Source organism: Oncorhynchus nerka, linkage group LG2 (assembly GCF_034236695.1).
Source record: "Oncorhynchus nerka isolate Pitt River linkage group LG2, Oner_Uvic_2.0, whole genome shotgun sequence".
Taxonomy (NCBI): domain Eukaryota; kingdom Metazoa; phylum Chordata; class Actinopteri; order Salmoniformes; family Salmonidae; genus Oncorhynchus; species Oncorhynchus nerka.
The window spans coordinates 29131695-29151662 of NC_088397.1; the positions used below are offsets into that span (position 1 = coordinate 29131695).

The window sequence follows — 19968 nt, forward strand, 5'->3', positions numbered from 1 at the left end:
GTTATAATCTCCACCCGGCACAGCCAGAAGAGGCCTGGCCACCCCACATAGCCTGGTTCCTCTCTAGGTTTCTTCCTAGGTTTTGGCCTTTCTAGGGAGTTTTTTCTAGCCACCGTGCTTCTACACCTGTATTGCTTGCTGTTTGGGGTTTTAGGCTGGGTTTCTGTACAGCACTTTGAGATATCAGCTGATTTACGAAGGGCTATATAAATACATTTGATTTGATTTGATTTGGACAGAGGGATCTGTTCGCTGAGGTGAAGATGTAGTCCTTCATACGCCATCTGCTGGTCGTTCATCAGGATAAGGGGGAGTGCCCGATTTCAAATTGCTGGGTCAGTGTCTCTATGATTTTGGGCCCCACATCCGTATGCCTGAGGGCGTCTGCTACAAACATGTTGTGGTTGTGGTTGTGGACATTGTACATCCATACAATGGCCAAATATTCCAAAATATGAAGCTCTTTGCTCCTGGGACGAACCACACACAACATTGTGTCAGAGAACAAAAAGGGGATAACTTGATTGACAAACTGACTTATTAGACATGTGAATCACTGATCCACCATCCAAGGGTGTTGTGGGGCCCTAGCCTGGTAGGGGTCCTTAAATGTTTAGAGAATGATTTGATTATCATTTAAAAAATGTTAGACAAAATAATCTGTGATGAAAATTAAAACGTATAACCATAATCAGATCAGGCATCTCCATCACCCTTACAATGCACATGGTTTGGTCCATTCTCCACGAGGAGAAGAAAAAAAATACAGCTGATCTGACAGTTGCTCCGGCATGTAGCCTAAGCATTCACGAGAGATAACCACTATGCCCCCCTCAAAAACAAAATTGGGTTTCCAGAAAAGGAAAGAAAGGAAACAGAGAAATTCAGGGAATAAATTACTCACTACGTTTTTACACAGAAAAAAAACGAGGAGAATGATTTGAGTGGTAAGTCAGTGCAGACGGCCTGCAGAACTGAGTAGCCTAGCTAGCCAATATAGCTAGCTTGCTAGCGTGGACTCACTCGGCTCGGTCAGAGTAGTAATTATTAACATGATGATGATGAGCTACAACTACCAGCTATGGCTAGCTAATTTGGTATTATTTAGATATTCGTGTATTCCCCAATATTTGCGTGATATTTGTTAGCTAGCTAGACTAAAATTAAAACCTAACATGTAGCCTACCTATCCATACTGTAAATGCTACTACTATTGCTGTAGACAAAGATCCCAACGTGTGTCCACTACATGAAGGTATGGTGTTCTTTGGATGCAACTCAGCATTCTTTGTCCTCCAAACACGACGAGTTGAGTTTTTACCAAAAATGTATATTTTGGTTTCATCTGACCATATGACATTCTCCCAATCTTCTTCTGGATCATCCAAAATGCTCTAGCAAACTTCAGACGGGCCTGGACATGTACTGGCTTATGCAGGGGGACACGTCTGGCACTGCAGGATTTGAGTCCCTGGCGGCGTAGTGTGTTACTGATGGTAGGCTTTGTTACTTTGGTCCCAGCTCTCTGCAGGTCATTCACTAGGTCCCCCCGTGTGGTTCTGGGATTTTTGCTCACCGTTCTTGTGATCATTTTGACCCCACGGGGTGAGATCTTGCGTGGAGCCCCAGATCGAGGGAGATTATCAGTGGTCTTGTATGTCTTCCATTTCCTAATAATTGCTCCCACAGTTGATTTCTTCAAACCAAGCTGCTTACCTATTGCAGATTCAGTCTTCCCAGCCTGGTGCAGGTCTACCATTTTGTTTCTGGTGTCCTTTGACAGCTCTTTGGTCTTGGCCATAGTGGAGTTTGGAGTGTGACTGTTTGAGGTTGTGGACAGGTGTCTTTAATACTGGTAACAAGTTCAAACAGGTGCCATTAATACAGGTAACGAGTGGAGGACAGAGGAGCCCTTAAAGAAGAAGTTACAGGTCTGTGAGAGCCAGAAATCTTGCTTGTTTGTAGGTGACCAAATACATATTTTCCACCATAATTTGCAAATAAATTCATTAAAAATCCTACAATGTGATTTTCTGGATTTTTTTTCTCATTTTGTCTGTCATAGTTGAAGTGTACCTATGATGAAAATTACAGGCCTCTCTCATCTTTTTAAGTGGGAGAACTTGCACAATTGGTGGCTGACTAAATACTTTTTTGCCCCACTGTACGTAGACCTTAGCCAAATACATTTAAACTCAGTTTTTCACAATTACTGTCTTAAAGAAATCCCTGTCTTAGGTCAATTAGGATCACCACTTTATTTTTAGAATGTGAAATGTCAGAATAATAGTAGAGAATGATTTATATCAGCTTTTATTTATTTCATCCTAACCGACTTGCCAAAACTATAGTTTGTTAACAAGAAATTTGTGGAGTAGTTGAAAAACTCGTTTTAATGACTCCAACCTAAGTGTATGTAAACTTTCGCTAATAGCGTTTCATTCGGTGACGTCACTCGCTCTGAGACCTTGAAGTAGTTGTTCCCCTTGCTCTGCAAGAGCCGCGGCTTTTGTGGAGCGATGGGTAACGATGCTTCGTGGGTGTCACTTGTTGATGTGTGCAGAGGGTCCCTGGTTCGAGCCCAGGTAGGGGAGAGGGACGGAAGCTATACTGTTACATATGTATGTATGTATATAGTTTTCAAACTGATATGTGACACATATTAATGTCAAAATAACATGCCAAACAGGCAAGCCCCCCCCCGTCAAAAGAAAATCTGCCCTGAATGATGGGTCGCCATTGATCCTTCGACATCACCGGACCATCTGGTGAAGCATCCAGACCCCGTGACCCAAAGCTCTGATTCCTGCACATCCATCCTTGTAGCCATTTTGAATGCCTTGACGCCCTCTTTGTTATCTGTGCCCCACTACAGACAACACCCATCCAACGTCTGAACATCTTGAAAAATATTCATTTTAATAAATGTGCTATATGAATAAAGTTTGATTTGATTGATGACATTACAGCTGTAGAATATTTAAGTGCAGTTTTTCCATAAACTTATAATTGTTAACTTGGGATTGTATCACTTGACATATCAATTATATAGTGGAAATGATCCTATAAATCAAGACTGTGAATGCATGTACAACTCCTAATAAATAAATAAGTTGCCTTTGAAGATTTGTCTCTGGTATTGAAACTACAATACAGGCTGGATGTCTAAACAAAGTCAATTCTGAATGTCAATAGATTTTTAAAATTAATTCTCATCAATGAAAACATTCTAGAACTGAGTTATCAGTCATCAAGGTCTGGTATCCAGGGTAATCTGGTTAATTGATTAAGTGGCTCTTTCCTTGTAGAATGTTGACAGCTGTATGAGACACATTGTATAGCTAAGACGCTCAAACTTAACTTAATAGCTACACTCACCGACTCAGGATAAACGTTTATCCCTCATGCGTGCCCTGACCAAACGGGGTAAATTGCCCCTCAGTATATCTGCAGTTCTCCGCATGGCCAGACTTCTAGTGGTCTTCTCCTCTTATAATGCACTTCTGCTCATCCTTGAAAAATGTCATAAGGTCTGAAATACACACCAAAGTCGACATAATGTACAAACAATTATCTTGGCTAAGTAAAACAAAATGATTGTTTTGATATACTGCTCTGCTAACTAAAGTCTAGTCAGTGACAAGCTAAGACAGAGAAAGGGGACATAAATTCATGGATGGGCACAAGGGTTTCTGATCGTGTTGGTGAACAGTAGCTGACGGTGCCAGCTGGAGATGATGTGCAGCAGCTTCCCGCAGGAATTTGTCTTGCTGAGGTCTTCTCTTGCTAATTAGCATTTTGATTTTTTCACCGCTAAATGTTATCGATATTATGACCCGTCCACTGTGCCAGACGATTTCCTACTCCACAATAACTGAATTGGTGGAACAGTGCAGAAGAGAAACTCCCCCGAAAGTACTTATTTTTTTATTCTCGTCAAGATCAGAATGTGGGGGACTTATAAAGTTTCAGGGGTTTATTTTATGCCTGGCTACGTTAGGTTATTTGTAGACAGTTGGCGTCTACACACACCAGCATTTATTGTTACTGAATTGTAGGCTACCGGTAATTACATTTCCCCAAAACCTTTATGATTTTCCTGTGATGTTTTATTGACGTGCGCTGTGATGAAAAAAATGTGCCATACACACTCAATTAAATAACACCACTCAAATGGGTAGACCCGTCTAAATAAATACTATTAGCATATTCTTTACAATGAAACATATGATCTAGATGTCATGCCAAAGAGAGTGATCCACATGCATGATAATAAAAATCACGCATTATTGTTGTACAGGTTATACTTCACTTGTTATACTGTCAACAGTATATGTCTGTCTGACTACCCATGTGCCATTACACTAGAGTGCCATTTTGTGGTAACTTGACAGGGTATGTCCACACACGTTTAAATGTTAATTGCCTTTACTTGCAAACTAGAAAATAAAGGCGCAATAAATAAATAAAGGTACAAACGGTATAATACTGTGAGCGATATAGCCAATTTAACATGAGAAGTGTCCCGTTTTACTGCGCCGACTCTGGGCGATGACATCACAGGAGGGTAAAGGTCACGGTCAATACCAATGTCCATAATAACAACGCTTACATGAATAGTAATAATACTATACTGCAGTCAAGTACAATTCAGTAGGAATTATTTGTATAGTGTTCACCATATAACACATTTGTACAATGACCAGAATAAACAACGCAGGCCCAGTTCATTGTTCTGTTTGTTTGTAGAGAAAGTCAAGCTGCTCTTCACTGAAGTTAACTGAATCTGAGCATAAAATGCGCCAATCTTTCTCAAACCTTTCCCCTCTTTGACAGTGCAGGCAGCTGTAGGTCTACCATCCCACTGCATTACACCCTCGTATTGCTCAGAGAAGAGAGGAATAATGTACCTTTCTTAAAGTATAAAACCCATCCTTTGAAATTATTTTCTATTAACTGTAATTTTCATATCGCTCATGAAAGCATTTTTTATTGTATTCTGACACCTTCTGGCTAACATGTATACTGCAGCCAATGAGTGAAAGCATAAATGCCAACTTCTGCACAGCCTGTACACAAACTCAAACCTTTCGCATTGAAACATAAAAATAAACAAAAATACACCAAAAACTGTGATGGTGGTGCCGAGTAGGACGAGCACAGATCAGCACTGACAATTGAATACATGCAGAAAATAAAAAATCTATTAGGTCATGGGATAGTTCACCCAAATGACAAAATTACATATTGGTTATCCTTACCCTGTAAGCCAGGGGTTTTCCCCAAAAAATTGGACCGCGACATGTGAAAAAAAGTGATGTCATCAACAGCCAATGTTTACTTTTTTAATTTGGGCTATGACAGTCTATTACAAATCAGTCTGACAGTACTTTTGACAGTATTTCCACCTGACAAATCAGTTTGACAGTATTTCAATCTGAAGAAAGTATGGCTTGAGGTGACTGAAATGCATCAGAAAGGTATTGGGAAGTTCAGAAGATCATCAGGTCATCAGATCATTTCCCCCCCAGTCAGATTTAGTGCCTGGTCTTGCCAACTCTGTTCTAATGAGCTGCATGGTTTGTGGGCATTGTAGAGGGAAACAGAATTGTATTTTGTAGAGTAAACGGTTCAAAAGATAGAAACACATTTGTTGGAAGGAAACAGAAACCGCTCTGTTTATTACAACCACATCTAGCTAACCACGGTTCTATGAACCAAGCTCAATTTTATTTAAGTTTCTCCCGCGACTGTCATTTTCAAATGAGGTGACCCCACATTGGGCCATGACCCCTAGTTTGGGAAACAAAGCTGAAATAAAAACCAAAGCAATACCTTCTCCATACACTGATTACAGGGTAAGGAAACAAATGTAATTTTGCAATTTGTGTGAACTATCCCTTTTAAAAAAAGCAACCTCCTGGACTTAACACTGATAAAAATGGTTAAAAAAAAGGGAAAAAAAGAACTAGCTAATCAATATTTTATTAGTTGCACTATTGGAGAAGATGAGGAGATAATTCACTTGATACCCACCTCTGTTCAAGCACTGTTAGTTTCATGCTTTGTTAAACGGGGGTGATGGCGCATTCACCAGATCACACCCACGCAGTTTAGCAGCCGGGCTGAGCTCCCTCCCACTGCCTGTAGTCCCGCCGCCTACAATCACTATTGCCATGGCAACACATCAGTGACTTGCATTGGCAGGGAGGCCATCACACAGGGCTGAGATTGTGGAGGATGGGAGGGCGCTACACATGTGGGTGTTCAGTGATGAGTTGACCTGATCTCAGGAGAAAATCTGTATGTGTGTGTGTGTGAGAGAAAGAGATGAGAGGGAGGAGAGAGAGCGAGGGAGTGTGTGTGTGTGTGTGTGAGAGAGAGAGAGAGAGAGAGAGAGGGCGAAAGAGAGAGAGAGAGATGTGAAGTATGAAAAGGACCTGCGTCAGAGTGAGCAGAGTGAGTCATCGGGCAGTTTCAGAATGTTTTAATATGACACTGATGCAAATACTTTACCCCAGACAGCGGTTCATCATCCCTTTCTTTTTTAAGAAGAGAAACTGTTGACTGGACCACATTCAGTCTGTCTGTCAGCGTTCATTATACCTTATAAATACCAGTATAGGTTCTCTGCCATGGAACAGTTTAGCTGTCTAGCTGTAAAAAAAAAAAAAAAAATTAAAAGAAGAACTCAAAAAATCGAAATGTTGTTATTTTATCGTAGGACATAATAATAAGATTAATATAAAATATATATGTTTAAATCTGATAAGATAGAAAATATATTTTTCCTTCTTTCTGGATCAGACATATATCATGAATGAGGAAAGACAACCACCATAAAAAATAAAGTTTAATAATGTTTATGTGCTGTATAACAAATAAAATATATTAGTGTTTAAAAAAAACAGGTGCATATCTACTGTGTAGGCAAGCCTGGGCTAACTCGATGACTTACGATAACAGTGATAAGAACACGAATCAATGTACTATCAACATCTTGGCTGTCTATCACACTGCTGGACATGCGTTGGTCTGTGAACATTACATGACACTGATTAAACTAAACCAGTACAGAGGACAGGAGAAGTCACCTAGCACAGAACAGAGCAGACAGTGGGCCCAGAAAGTATGTACTTAGTACTTAAACAGTACTTACAAAAGTATTGCATTTGTTGCAGTCTATTTGACCTAAAGAGACTATTATTACAAAACTGTTGTGACTGCGGTGACGCCAAAAAAGACAAACAGACTCTATAGCAAGACAGATTTACACATTTGGAAACACAACATTAAACAACCATCTGAGAGCTAATTCTAACATACAAACATCTTGAATTATACATTGGTGGTCACAGCTGAAACACTGGTAGGATCTAAGACTACGAGGCTGTGTAACATGAACATCTTATGATACCAGACACTTTCACTTGTTTTCTCTAACAACAGTTATTCGGTTTTTGCTCTACACACATAAACACAGTACTGAGATTGACACCAACATTACACTGACAAAACTCTGCTTTTGGGATTAGGCAAATATTCTTGTAATAGTACAGGCCGAAGTGGCCCTGTCGGTCCAACAAGTGAGATATGTATTAAAACACAACTTTCTGGAGCGCAACAATATAACGGGGAAGAAATCAAGAAGTTACATATCAGGAAATATTCTTTTTGACAATATATCGCAATATTATTTTGGACAATCTCACAATGTTATTTTTGTGCTTGTTAGCTGTACATGCGCAAAAACTCCAGTATTTCCCCTTTTTATTTTACTAGGCAAGTCAGTTAAGAACAAATTCTTATTTTCAGTAACGGCCTAGGAACAGTGGGTTAACTGCCTGTTCAGGGGCAGAACGACAGCTCAGGGTCAGCTCAGGGATTCGAACTTGCAACCTTTCGGTTACTAGTCCAACACTCTAACCACTATAGGCTACCCTGCCGTCCCTTCTATAGCTTGTAATCTATCTTCTTTTAAAATGGTGAGCTAACATCCTTTCGGCACTTTTATTCACATGACTGATCAAAACACATTTTTTCATGGCTTTCATGGCTCTGCAGTATCAAATCACAATACATATCGAATTGGCACCTAAGTATCGTGATAATATCATATCGTGAGGTCCCTGGCAATTCCCAGCCCTAATAACAGACCAGGGGCCCTACTCAATACAATGGGTAACTCAATTAATGTTGTGTTGAGGTTCAAATGTGCATTCTTACAGTACAACATCATGTGTTTGACAGACTTATCAAGGAAACTCGATTTGTCTAGGCCAACCCACGGGCAGACTGGCCATCTGGCATTTCGGGCAAATGCCAGATGGGCTGGTCATTTTTTTGTGACTAGTGTGCCTGTCTAAACAGTTTTTTTGTGCACAATTATCATGGGGAAAAAATGGGCTGTTTATGGGGGCCTTGAGGAAAGAAATGGGCCGGTGTGGGGGCATCAAAGTTTTTTTTAAATGATAGGGCTGATTTTTGGTCCCAGTCCATCTCCGGGCCAACCTATCCCATAACACTGATCTGAACTCTAACTGGAGATCTATACACAAAAAATGATGCAGCCTCAGTTTAATTTACAGTACCACTCATAAATACATACAGTACATACAGTAGGATGATGCAAAACTATAATTTCTCCTCTCCAGATAGCTCTCTTTCCACCTCTGATTAAAACAGAATCCTACTGTATTCTTTACAGTACATCAGTTACCCACCGATCGAACACGACAAGCCAAAAATACCTTGGGGTATTTTTTTGTTCTTTTTCATATCCTGACCATCCTGACCGCTGCGCTCTTGTTTCACTTAACTTCATTCAAATTCATGTAGCGAAACAGAATGTAAGCTCAGGAGATCAGGATTGTGGTACAAGGCTACTTTCCCGACCCTTCATTCTTAAATAATATCATGCACATCAATCAATAAATACATAAAGGCCTATACAGCATGAAAGTTATCCTGTGAAAGGACATCCTCGTTCAGTTTTCCCCGTGACTGAATCTATGCTCTACTCTAGACGCTTTGGCAAAAACCTTAGACAAAATGAAAGAAAATAAATTTTTGAGGCAACGTTGGTTTGTTAAGGCTCTACTGTGGCTGTGCTTGCTTTAGTATCCATTGATTTGACTGAGATAGATGCTTAGTGTAAAAAGTGTAAATGACGACTAAAACCGCATGGGGAAACAGACGAAAGATGGGAGGCACTATGTGGAATCCTCTGGTTCTGATTTGATGGTCTTTCTGTCAGTGTGGTTGGGCGCTTGATGCGAGGATCCATTTTCTAAGGTAAAACACAAAGAAAAGATCATCAGAATAAAACATGCCATGTGTTTTCTAACCATATACCTTTTCACTCATTAGTGGAGCTTGAATGTAGGCAGGTGTGTGCATGCAACAGACCATTACTAATACTCACTGTTTGTAGTGTGTACGTATACATACGTGACTCAAGAATGAACATACATTTGCCCGAGTGGTGCTGTACCTGTTGCTGGTGCTTTGGCCTCATCTGTGTTATGGTTGTTATGGAATCGTTTGAGCTCATTGGCTAGCTGCTTCCCCAGGGGAAGCTCCCCCTCCGCCACACTCTTACTGGGCACCCGCAAGTTCATTGGTCGCTCGTCTGAAAACATCCATAAACACACAGACAAACATTAGGGCATGCGTAAACCATTGAGATGCACGCTGCCATCTTACACAATCAATTCCAATGGCACTGCTGTTAGAGTACCATTCACGAAGCTGCTTTAGGTGATACAAAAAAAATGACATTAACATTCTGTCTCTCAAAATCTTGAGAGATCTGATGCGCATTTGCTCTGGGCCTGAGTTTGTACTCCACTCGGTGCCCCTAAAAAAACATTTTATACTCTTCTTCTCATTCAACTTGAATAAGGTGCTTTAAATAGCTTATGAAGGAGAGACAGGATGAAAGAGAGAGCGACAGAGAGAGAGAGTGGGAGAGAGGAGAAAGACAAAGAGAGAGAGAGAGAAAGAGAGCGAGAGCGAGAGAGACGCCCCTGGGCAGCCACATGTCGGGGGAAGTAAACAGGCGTGGGAGAGTTAATGACAGGTGCAGAGAGAGGATAATTACGGGTAACATGAATATAATGAGCTGTCAGGAGTATGGGCCGTGCGAGAGAGAAAAGGACGAGAGAGAAAAGGACGAAGATGGGATGAGTCTCTGAGGGACGGCTACCGGCTTAACACAGTTATGATTCCTCCTCACTTTGAGATGTGTGAAGAAGAAAAACAGATACAAAATGAATCCCTGACTTATAAAATAAGATTTGAAGGCTGGAAATGGTGATTCACAGAGCTGTGAATTTGGAACATGAGGATAGCACTCATGTACGAGCGCACTCCAAAGAGAGAAGACAGACCGTACCGTTACCTTGGTGCTCTGTGCTTTTGTCTACCGACGTGCCGTTGGTGCCTGGAGCCTCGCTGAGGTATTTCAAAGCCCCTGCAGGTATCCTCCAGTCCAGAGCGTGTAACCTCTCCTGTACCGCGGCATCATGGAGGATCTCCATCTGTCTGGCTAACAGACGGTCCAACTGCACCTGTTAAAACAAAATACATTTACAGGGCGTTAACAACTGCTCCTACTCTTGTAAAAAAACATGCCTCCGGAAATGACCGGGTCAACTAAACGTGTCTCCGATAATGTTTACTTTATACAATTAGAAAAAATGTAACCCCTTTTTCTCCCCCAATGGAAGCCAGCCGCAGCAATGTATTGGAGGACACACCGTTCACCTGACGACCGCTAGGTCAGCCTGCAGGCGCCCGGCCCACCACAAGGAGTCGCTAGAGCGCAATGAGCCAAGTAAAGCGCTCCCCTAACACGGGCGACCCGGACTCCTGATCACAGCCGATTGTGATACAGCCCGTGATCAAACCCGGGTCTGTAATGATGCCTCTAGCACTGCGATGCAGTGCCTTAGACCGCTGCGCCACTCGGGAGGCCCATGTTTACATTTTATAATCCACTTTTCAAGTATGTTACCTGAAGGTTTCTCCCAACTATCTCCTCTCCTTTGGACTTGGCGCAGGCTAGCTGTTCTCTCAGTATGCCCTGTCTCATGTGGATGGCCTGCAGAGCCTCCTGGATGTCAAAGAAGTTCTCCTCTGTCTTGATTCTTTTAGGAGACGGCTCATCTCTGTCGCCGCAGCGAGACCTACAGTGGAGAAGACAATACATTCAGTTTGTATGCAGAGAAACAATTGAAAGATATGGAAAGCATCGTCCGAACATGACATGAATCATACCATAAGATCATTTACATAACTGAAAAATATGTCTCTGTAAAATGTAACACATTACAGTAACGAGTTACATAATAATAACCACGAGGAGAAAATGTACTTAAGCAAGTAAATAAGTCACCCATGCTTCCCAACTTCCCTTAGCATTGCTAACTCTAACAAGCAACGGTTGTGTGCGGTGCAGTGGAGGAGAGTGGCTCTTACTTGCTGGTCCTGTAGGTGTATTTGTAGGTGACCTCTCTGGAGATCTGCCTGGCCAGACCAAACAGCTCGTCTCTACGGGTCAGTAGCACCACGTCTCTCATACACAGCTGGGCTGCTGCTTCGTTCACTGTCAGCTGAAAGGCAGGACACGCGTGATAATAAGTCATGTTGTCAACTATAACTGTAGATACACAACTCTGTCAGTGAGCTCTTCAGTTGTAACTTCTACTACTGCCAACCTACTTTTAGATGGCTGAAGCAAAGCGCACGCACACATCTTCTTCGGGTGATTTACCTTTTTGTAGTTTTCACCTCTTACTTGTGGAACTGAGGTTTGTCACCTGTATTGCACTGCCACTGAGTAGACTAACCTAGGACTGCAAAAATTATCCCATCTCTTATCCCTACCTCATGAAGCGTCAGTTGTTTGCCGTCCCTCCTCTTCGAGTCGAAGCGTCCGTAGATGGCGCTATACTTCCTGACCTCCTCCGCTCTCCTTGGATCATCATCACTCATATCAAAGATGTGGCTAATCATCTTAGCAAGTTTCTTATTGGTCTTCAGCTGCTCTTTGACCTCTGTGGGGTCGCTCTTGGACAGGGCCGGGGTTATCCGGTCCACACACTCCAGGACAGACTGCAAAGCTGCAGCGTCAAGTGCCTCCAGACCCTCTCGGGGGGACGACGGAGACCCCCGGTCGGACGGAGAGAGGCTCTGTTCGCTGTCGTTGCTGTGACCCGACCAGAAGCGCCCCTCGCTGCCGCTCTGCAGTGGAGACCCCCCTGACACTCTGTCCCTGGCCACTTCCAGCTTTCCTGGATCCAGACATGTCGCAGCTATGATTTTGGGAACCTTGACATGGGTCTCGCCACGGGCGCTGTTGTTACCCCCTCGCTCCGCGCCGACTGACGTGGGTGACCCCTCGGGTAACTTATAGACTGGTATACTACACACCGGTACAGATGTCAGGGGCTGATTAAACAACGTTGGATTGGTGACCCAGTCTCGCAGGGATTTCTGGAGCCTCCGGACGTGCAGGGGCTTGCTAGCCATGCCCACCAGAGCCATAATCTCTAGGAACTCCTCCTCCCCGGCCTCACAGAGCTGCTGCACGTCATCTCCTCCCTGCTGGATGAAGGCCTCGTAGTAGTACAGCAGGTTGGCCCTCTGGAGGATTCGGTAGAGCTGCAGCTCCCCCAGTGTTCTGGGCAACGCTGCCGCCATGCCTGGGAGAGAGAACACAAGACGGGATGGGCAAGAGGTTCTGCCTGACCAGAGAGTGTTGGTGTATGTGTGTGTATGTGTGTGTGTGTGTGTTTTTGGGAGTGGGGGTGTGTTTTGGGTGTGTGTGTGTGTGTGTGTGTGTGTGTGTGTGTGTGTGTGTGTGTGTGTGTGACTGACTGACTGAGAGAGAAAGAGGCACTCCCTCCACTCCGCCTGAGTTCCCTTTGTAAGTTCTGCAGTACTAGGGCTGCAGAAGGAAGAGTGGCGGTTCGCAGTTAGAGCCCTGTTAGTTGCTGATGGGACCACATGCCACAATCCTCCTTTGCAGCATGCGTAGGTGGCCTTTCTCACACACACATGCTCCACTTGCTTTAGCCAAGGGATTGTTAACTACCCATTTCTTGCAAGTTAGAGGACTATGTCACAAATAATTAGATATTGCTGAACGACCCTTAGTTATGTGAATAATATAATTTGATTGTTTATCATCAATGGGAATTCAGAGTGTTTGTAAACAACTGCACAACTACTTCATAACCACATGCTGTCAAAACCTGTCAAAATGCAACGCAGCCTGATAAAACCGACCTTCCAAAGAACAGACCAGATCAAGAGGCAAAGATGACCATGGGAATATTTGCACAAATCAATCTAGCTAAATAGAAAATAAAAGAAAACACCACAAAGTAAAAATGTAAATGCAAAATGCAATAATCCAGCACCAGACTAAACGTCACTCAAAACCGGTCTTGCAAGTAAATCCACATCAGGAAGATGAGTAAAAAATACCATTGTCGGCAATAATAGAACAGTGCTGCAACATTGTATCAAGGCTACAACCTGTTACATTATTGTCATAGCCCAATAACTTATTCCAACGATGTATTTTAAGTGTTACATACCTGGTAAACGTTAGTCCCCTTTCGTTTCCTTTATCTAGTTGTTACAGTCTATCAGCTACAGTATAGGCTGAACTGCCATAAAATGTAACTGAATAAACTGTACAATTATCGGTAGATCTATAATTTCCTAATAAGCGCCCTCTCTGGCCTAAAAAGTCCTCGCGTTCTTTGACAACGTTTGCCTTCCCTCCTTCGCCTCCTTGAATAGAAATGCGATTGTGTTGAACGTCTGTAGACTAGATGAGCGTGAGCTGCCTGCTTGCTTACCCTACCCCCTCCTCCCCGGCGATTGAAATTGGGATATTCCGCGGTTGCTACAGTGCTCACTCCCACGCGCCTGCGTGACGCAAATCCTGGCGTGGGCGGACAGGGGCGTGGGAGGCTTCTGCATGGAATACCAAGCACCACATCTCAGCAGTGGCAGAGGCAGAGGCAGGCAGCGCCGGTCAACTGGGACGGTGTGAGGCGAGGGCAGAGTAGACCCTAAAACGCCCTTTTGGCTATATGACTGTATAGAAGTGAAACTGTTGACATTTCAGATAGACTAATAAGGATTGGCTCATGTCATCTATGACGTAATTAGGTTATTTGATCTTTTACTTTATTGATTGAGATGTTTTTTACTCCTTCACTCTTTGGATAAAACACGTTAGTATATGCAAATTATATTTCTATGCAAACATTTATTTTGAGTCTCTTGCCATGACAATTTAGTGTCTTTAGTGTTTTACCCATCACATTACTCTCAGAATTGAGGCAGTAAGTGGGAATATAGGCAGAGAGAGAAGGGGGACTTTGCCCTCTGTGTGCATGGGAACCACAAACATTTCTCTAAGGATTTACATACACCCACACAAATCTTCGGCTTGCACCAGCCCCTTTTCCAAATATACTCTCAGACTTGTGCATTGCCCATTTCACTTTGGGCGTGGACTGTCTACAATACTAATCAACTCACAGAATATAATATAATCAACTCACAGAATAAGATGTTCATTCTGTGTCCTTCACTGTCATGTGAATATAAACTCTTCACATTATTATCACAAATTATAGAAAGAAGAAAGGCTTGTTCTCTCTAGAGACACAACAGAAAGCGTCCTGCTTACTGTTATGATAACTCAATCTGCTTCTGTATCAATGAGCTATTTCTGGCAAGTAGGCCATGCAGCCACAGCACACAGCACAGCCTTAGGGAGATAATGAGGCTTTGTTTTTATCCTGGAGAATAGATCTAGAATATATCTAGAATCTACACACTGCTACTGAACAAACTCTCAGTGCACATTTCTTGTACTCGTGAGAAAAGAGACTCAGAAGCATGGTACACTTACTAACTTCTGTCTATATTTGCAGAGCTACTTTTTTCAGCTGCACTTTTTTTTTTAAAGAAAAATTATAATAATTATTACGTACAGTGCCTTGCGAAAGTATTCGGCCCCCTTGAACTTTGCGACCTTTTGCCACATTTCAGGCTTCAAACATAAAGATATAACACTGTATTTTTTTGTGAAGAATCAACAACAAGTGGGACACAATCATGAAGTGGAACGACATTTATTGGATATTTCAAACTTTTTTAACAAATCAAAAACTGAAAAATTGGGCGTGCAAAATTATTCAGCCCCTTTACTTTCAGTGCAGCAAACTTTCTCCAGAAGTTCAGTGAGGATCTCTGAATGATCCATTGTTGACCTAAATGACTAATGATGATAAATACAATCCACCTGTGTGTGTAATCAAGTCTCCGTATAAATGCACCTGCACTGTGATAGTCTCAGAGGTCCGTTAAAAGCGCAGAGAGCATCATGAAGAACAAGGAACACACCAGGCAGGTCCGAGATACTGTTGTGAAGAAGTTTAAAGCCGGATTTGGATACAAAAAGATTTCCCAAGCTTTAAACATCCCAAGGAGCACTGTGCAAGCGATAATATTGAAATGGAAGGAGTATCAGACCACTGCAAATCTACCAAGACCTGGCCGTCCCTCTAAACTTTCAGCTCATACAAGGAGAAGACTGATCAGAGATGCAGCCAAGAGGCCCATGATCACTCTGGATGAACTGCAGAGATCTACAGCTGAGGTGGGAGACTCAGTCCATAGGACAACAATCAGTTGTATATTGCACAAATCTGGCCTTTATGGAAGAGTGGCAAGAAGAAAGCCATTTCTTAAAGATATCCATAAAAAAGTGTTGTTTAAAGTTTGCCACAAGCCACCTGGGAGACACACCAAACATGTGGAAGAAGGTGCTCTGGTCAGATGAAACCAAAATTGAACTTTTTGGCAACAATGCAAAACGTTATGTTTGGCGTAAAAGCAACACAGCTCATCACCCTGAACACAACATCCCCACTGTCAAACATGGTGGTGGCAGCATCATGGTTTGGGCCTGCTTTTCTTCAGCAGGGACAGGGAAGATGGTTAAAATTGATGGGAAGATGGATGGAGCCAAATACAGGACCATTCTGGAAGAAAACCTGATGGAGTCTGCAAAAGACCTGAGACTGGGACGGAGATTTGTCTTCCAACAAGACAATGATCCAAAACATAAAGCAAAATCTACAATGGAATGGTTCAAAAATAAACATATCCAGGTGTTAGAATTGCCAAGTCAAAGTCCAGACCTGAATCCAATCGAGAATCTGTGGAAAGAACTGAAAACTGCTGTTCACAAATGCTCTCCATCCAACCTCACTGAGCTCGAGCTGTTTTGCAAGGAAGAATAGGAAAAAATGTCAGTCTCTCGATGTGCAAAACTGATAGAGACATACCCCAAGCGACTTACAGCTGTAATCGCAGCAAAAGGTGGCGCTACAAAGTATTAACTTAAGGGGGCTGAATAATTTTGCACGCCCAATTTTTCAGTTTTTGATTTGTTAAAAAAGTTTGAAATATCCAATAAATGAACATTTGAACATCTTGGCCATGTTCTGTTATAATCTCCACCCGGCACAGCCAGAAGAGGACTGGCCACCCCACATAGCCTGGTTCCTCTCTAGGTTTCGTCCTAGGTTTTGGCCTTTCTAGGGAGTTTTTCCTAGCCACCGTGCTTCTACACCTGCATAGCTTGCTGTTTGGGGTTTTAGGCTGGGTTTCTGTACAGCACTTTGAGATATCAGCTGATGTACGAAGGGCTATATAAATCCATTTGATTTGATTTGGATTTATTTACAGTAGTTTACTACATTATATTTTATGAAGGAGATTAATGATGAGGATAGGTAATTGAGTCAGAGAATGCGTTCCAAATGGGCACCCTATTCCCTATATAGCGCACTACTTTGGACCTGAGCCCTATGGGGAACAGGGAATAGGTAGCCATTTGGGACACAGGCAGAGTAGAGGAGCAGCTGTTGTGTGGTTTTAATGATGTGCTTTCCACACAGCCAGACAGGGCCAGGGTAACAGAGAACAGGTACGTTTAGCCCAGATAGTTTCCAGCAGCACACCCACTCCTTTAATCCTGTCTGTGGACGGCCCTGACCTGCCAGAGCGCGCGCGCACACACACACACACACACACACTCCCTCCGAGTACACCCAGGTCGCAATTGTAAATGAGAACTTGTTATCAAACCTGCCTACCTGGTTAAACAAAGGTGAAATAAAATGTAAATAAATAAACACCCGGCATTGCTGCCACGCACCCTGTTACATAGCTACATATAGGCTATATATGTTTTCCATTGAATACGGCCACTTTTAGAGATGAGATAACATATATATTTTCCATTTGCCTCAAATCGTTTCATCGGTACTGTATTTCAGATTTCTAATAGTGCTCTTTTTAAAAGTGTTCTGTACATCTTCACTGTTGTACCAATTACAAACACGTTTCACCGACACCCACGCGCGTGTGCGCTTGTCAGCCCCTCGCCTTACCCTGTGATACCACCCCCACACACACACCAGAGAAAGCTTCCTGGGCTCAAAATGGTTAAGATGAAGGACATGAATATCACATCAATTAGAATATAATAAATGCAATATTTACAGACATGAGCACTTATGCAGGTGTTATGACACATTATGCATTAAACACTATTAAACTATAAATGTGAATAGTTGACTTTCATAGTTTTGTTAGTAAGTGAACAATTTACATTTTGTAGGCGAACCCTAAACAGTATGTAACGTATAGCCCATTACTTTGTGTTTTTGTGTCCGATGCCATGAGCATCTTACGTCTGAGTGAACATGTGTCTGCGAGCTAAGTGTGGGTGGAAGTGTGTGTGTGGGCGGCAGAGTGTGCTGTGTATGTGGGCTGAAGTGTGTGTGTGTGTGTGTGGGTTGAGATAAGTACTACAATCTTAGAACTGATGAGGTAGTATTATTACTATAAGCTTGACGCCATTTTTAGATCAATGTCACTATGTTGGTTGTGCATCTATATGTTCATAAATGCAGCAGCTGAACATTCAGTGAATCCCCCCCCCCCCCCCAGTAAATAGTGGTCTGTCCATACAAAACAGATACATCGAACTAGTACCTAATGACAAACAGAGGCAGGCTAGGATGATCGGCCCACAATCAGGGTCCGTAGTGGGCTTCTCAGAGTCATAATGAATGGAGATAACATTCCTAAACCCCGTTTTTTTTTTACCCATGTGGGTGGGCCTACGATCACGCAGGTTCCAGAGACCCCCTCACCGCCCACCGCCTAGCCCAGCTAATGTGTGTCAAATTATCTTCCAATGTACTCACCCACTCACTCACTTATCCCCATCACGACTGGGCTGGCTCATAGGGCAGCAACAAAGGCTCTCCACTTCTGCCGGTCTTCGGCCATCTTCCCCACTGTGCACCAGCCCTGATGGTGTTGGAGCTCAAACTGCTAACGCAGGGGAAATATCACCTCACACAGATGCCAAGTCTAGACTCGTGCTCTTAAATGACGGTTTAATATTATCATTTATTTCAGAGACATTGTATTGTATCCTCAGTCTATCAAACATAACCCGGTTCCCTTTATAAAAACGAGTAGAACTGATGAAACAAACTACGCAAACAAGAAAAGGAGTAAAACTTATGTTGGTGTTCTCTTTGAAGCGAAAGCCAGACAATTTTGCATGATTATTGCCGCTAAGTTTTTGATCTCAACCCAACAGGCATGAAAAACAACAGCAGACGCTAGGGATTAGGATCCCCCCCACTCACACGCCCACCCGCAAATCAAGTCCCTGACTCAGTCACAAAACCTCAGCAACATAGTTTGCCTCACATGTACTTTACTTTACAGTACTTATCATATAAACAGACTCATCCAAAAGGATGAGTCTGTTTATCTCTCTCTGCACTTGACAAGAAACTGACATACCAATTATTGAAGTGCGGAAATGTTAAGTCGACTGCTTAGTCCTCAGGGAACCACTACTTAGGCCTAAATGGCTGTGGGCTGGGGAGTCGTTCTACTCCTCAACACTGTCCTTGCTCCTTGGATCCTACGGCTTTGCTGCCCAACCGGGTATTGGGGTGGGAGTAACCATGGCTCTGAGCTCCCCTGGTGTGCCTCCTGCAGGCTAAGGCTGGGGCTGGTGTGGGCTGTGGGCTAGAGGCTGGCCCTGTGGGCGTCATGTATGGTTGTATTGATGACGGTAGAGACAAAAGCCTCTCACTGTGTCCCACGGGGCACTTTTCCCTCACTCTGCAGGACATCCCGGGTCATGCTTAGTAGGGCACACAGCCACCGCAGCAAAACTGTTTGCAATGGAACGCGACAATCTGAGCTCTAATCTGACACATACAGGTAGTAGGCCGAGGCTACCACTTACACTGTTTTAAAAACGTTTTCCACCAACTTAACAATATGACCCTGGTGACTGTATATCCTGGAGTGTTCCTAAAAGATCATGCAGGCCTACACCATATCACACCTATCATTCTAATGATCAGCATGATTATTACCATGTGCAGCTATTTCATCAGTGCACCACTGTCACGTGTACAGTGCAAATTAATAAAAGGATGCTGCTACAGTACTACAACAGTCCCATGATGCCCTGCTGAACGTGGCAGCTGTTTGGTCCCATCATGTCCTAGCATGTTGGAGTGTCCACACCGCAGGCATAAATAGGACCAGTTCATGACTCAACACTTTCAGCAAAGCCATACGTACCCACAAGGCATCGCAGCGGAACGAATGTATGTGCGAGTCCGTGTGGTCAAGAGTAAACAAATATTATACTGGTGTTTGCCTCAATAAGATCGTTGAGGAACATGGGAATGTCATCATTTTTTATTAGACTTTCAAATGAACTGATTCATGGAGTACTTTCAAATGAACTGATTCATGGAGTACTTTCAAATGAACTGATTCATGAGAGTACTTTCAAATGAACTGATTCATGGAGTGCAGCTG

The 19968-nt window shown here is 42.9% G+C and overlaps 1 protein-coding gene across 5 annotated transcripts; it reads right to left on the reverse strand.

The window, feature by feature from the left end:
• Positions 1-6835: 6835 nt before the first annotated feature.
• Positions 6836-19690, reverse strand: LOC115134034 (NGFI-A-binding protein 1-like). Of its 5 annotated transcripts, none has more exons than XM_029667585.2 (7): positions 18315-19690; positions 11890-12707; positions 11482-11615; positions 11018-11189; positions 10397-10571; positions 9494-9631; positions 6836-9289 (listed from the first exon to the last, which is right to left on the reverse strand). In XM_029667585.2, exons 2-7 carry the CDS (start codon positions 12703-12705, stop codon positions 9213-9215), a joined length of 1512 nt encoding a protein of 503 aa, XP_029523445.1. In that variant the 5' UTR covers positions 12706-12707; positions 18315-19690; the 3' UTR covers positions 6836-9212. The 5 variants fall into 5 exon arrangements, with proteins under 5 accessions (XP_029523445.1, XP_029523435.1, XP_029523455.1 ...); XM_029667575.2 differs by lacking the exon at positions 18315-19690 and adding an exon at positions 13608-14080; XM_029667595.2 differs by lacking the exon at positions 18315-19690 and adding an exon at positions 13608-14077 and having other exon boundaries at positions 10403-10571.
• Positions 19691-19968: the final 278 nt, after the last annotated feature.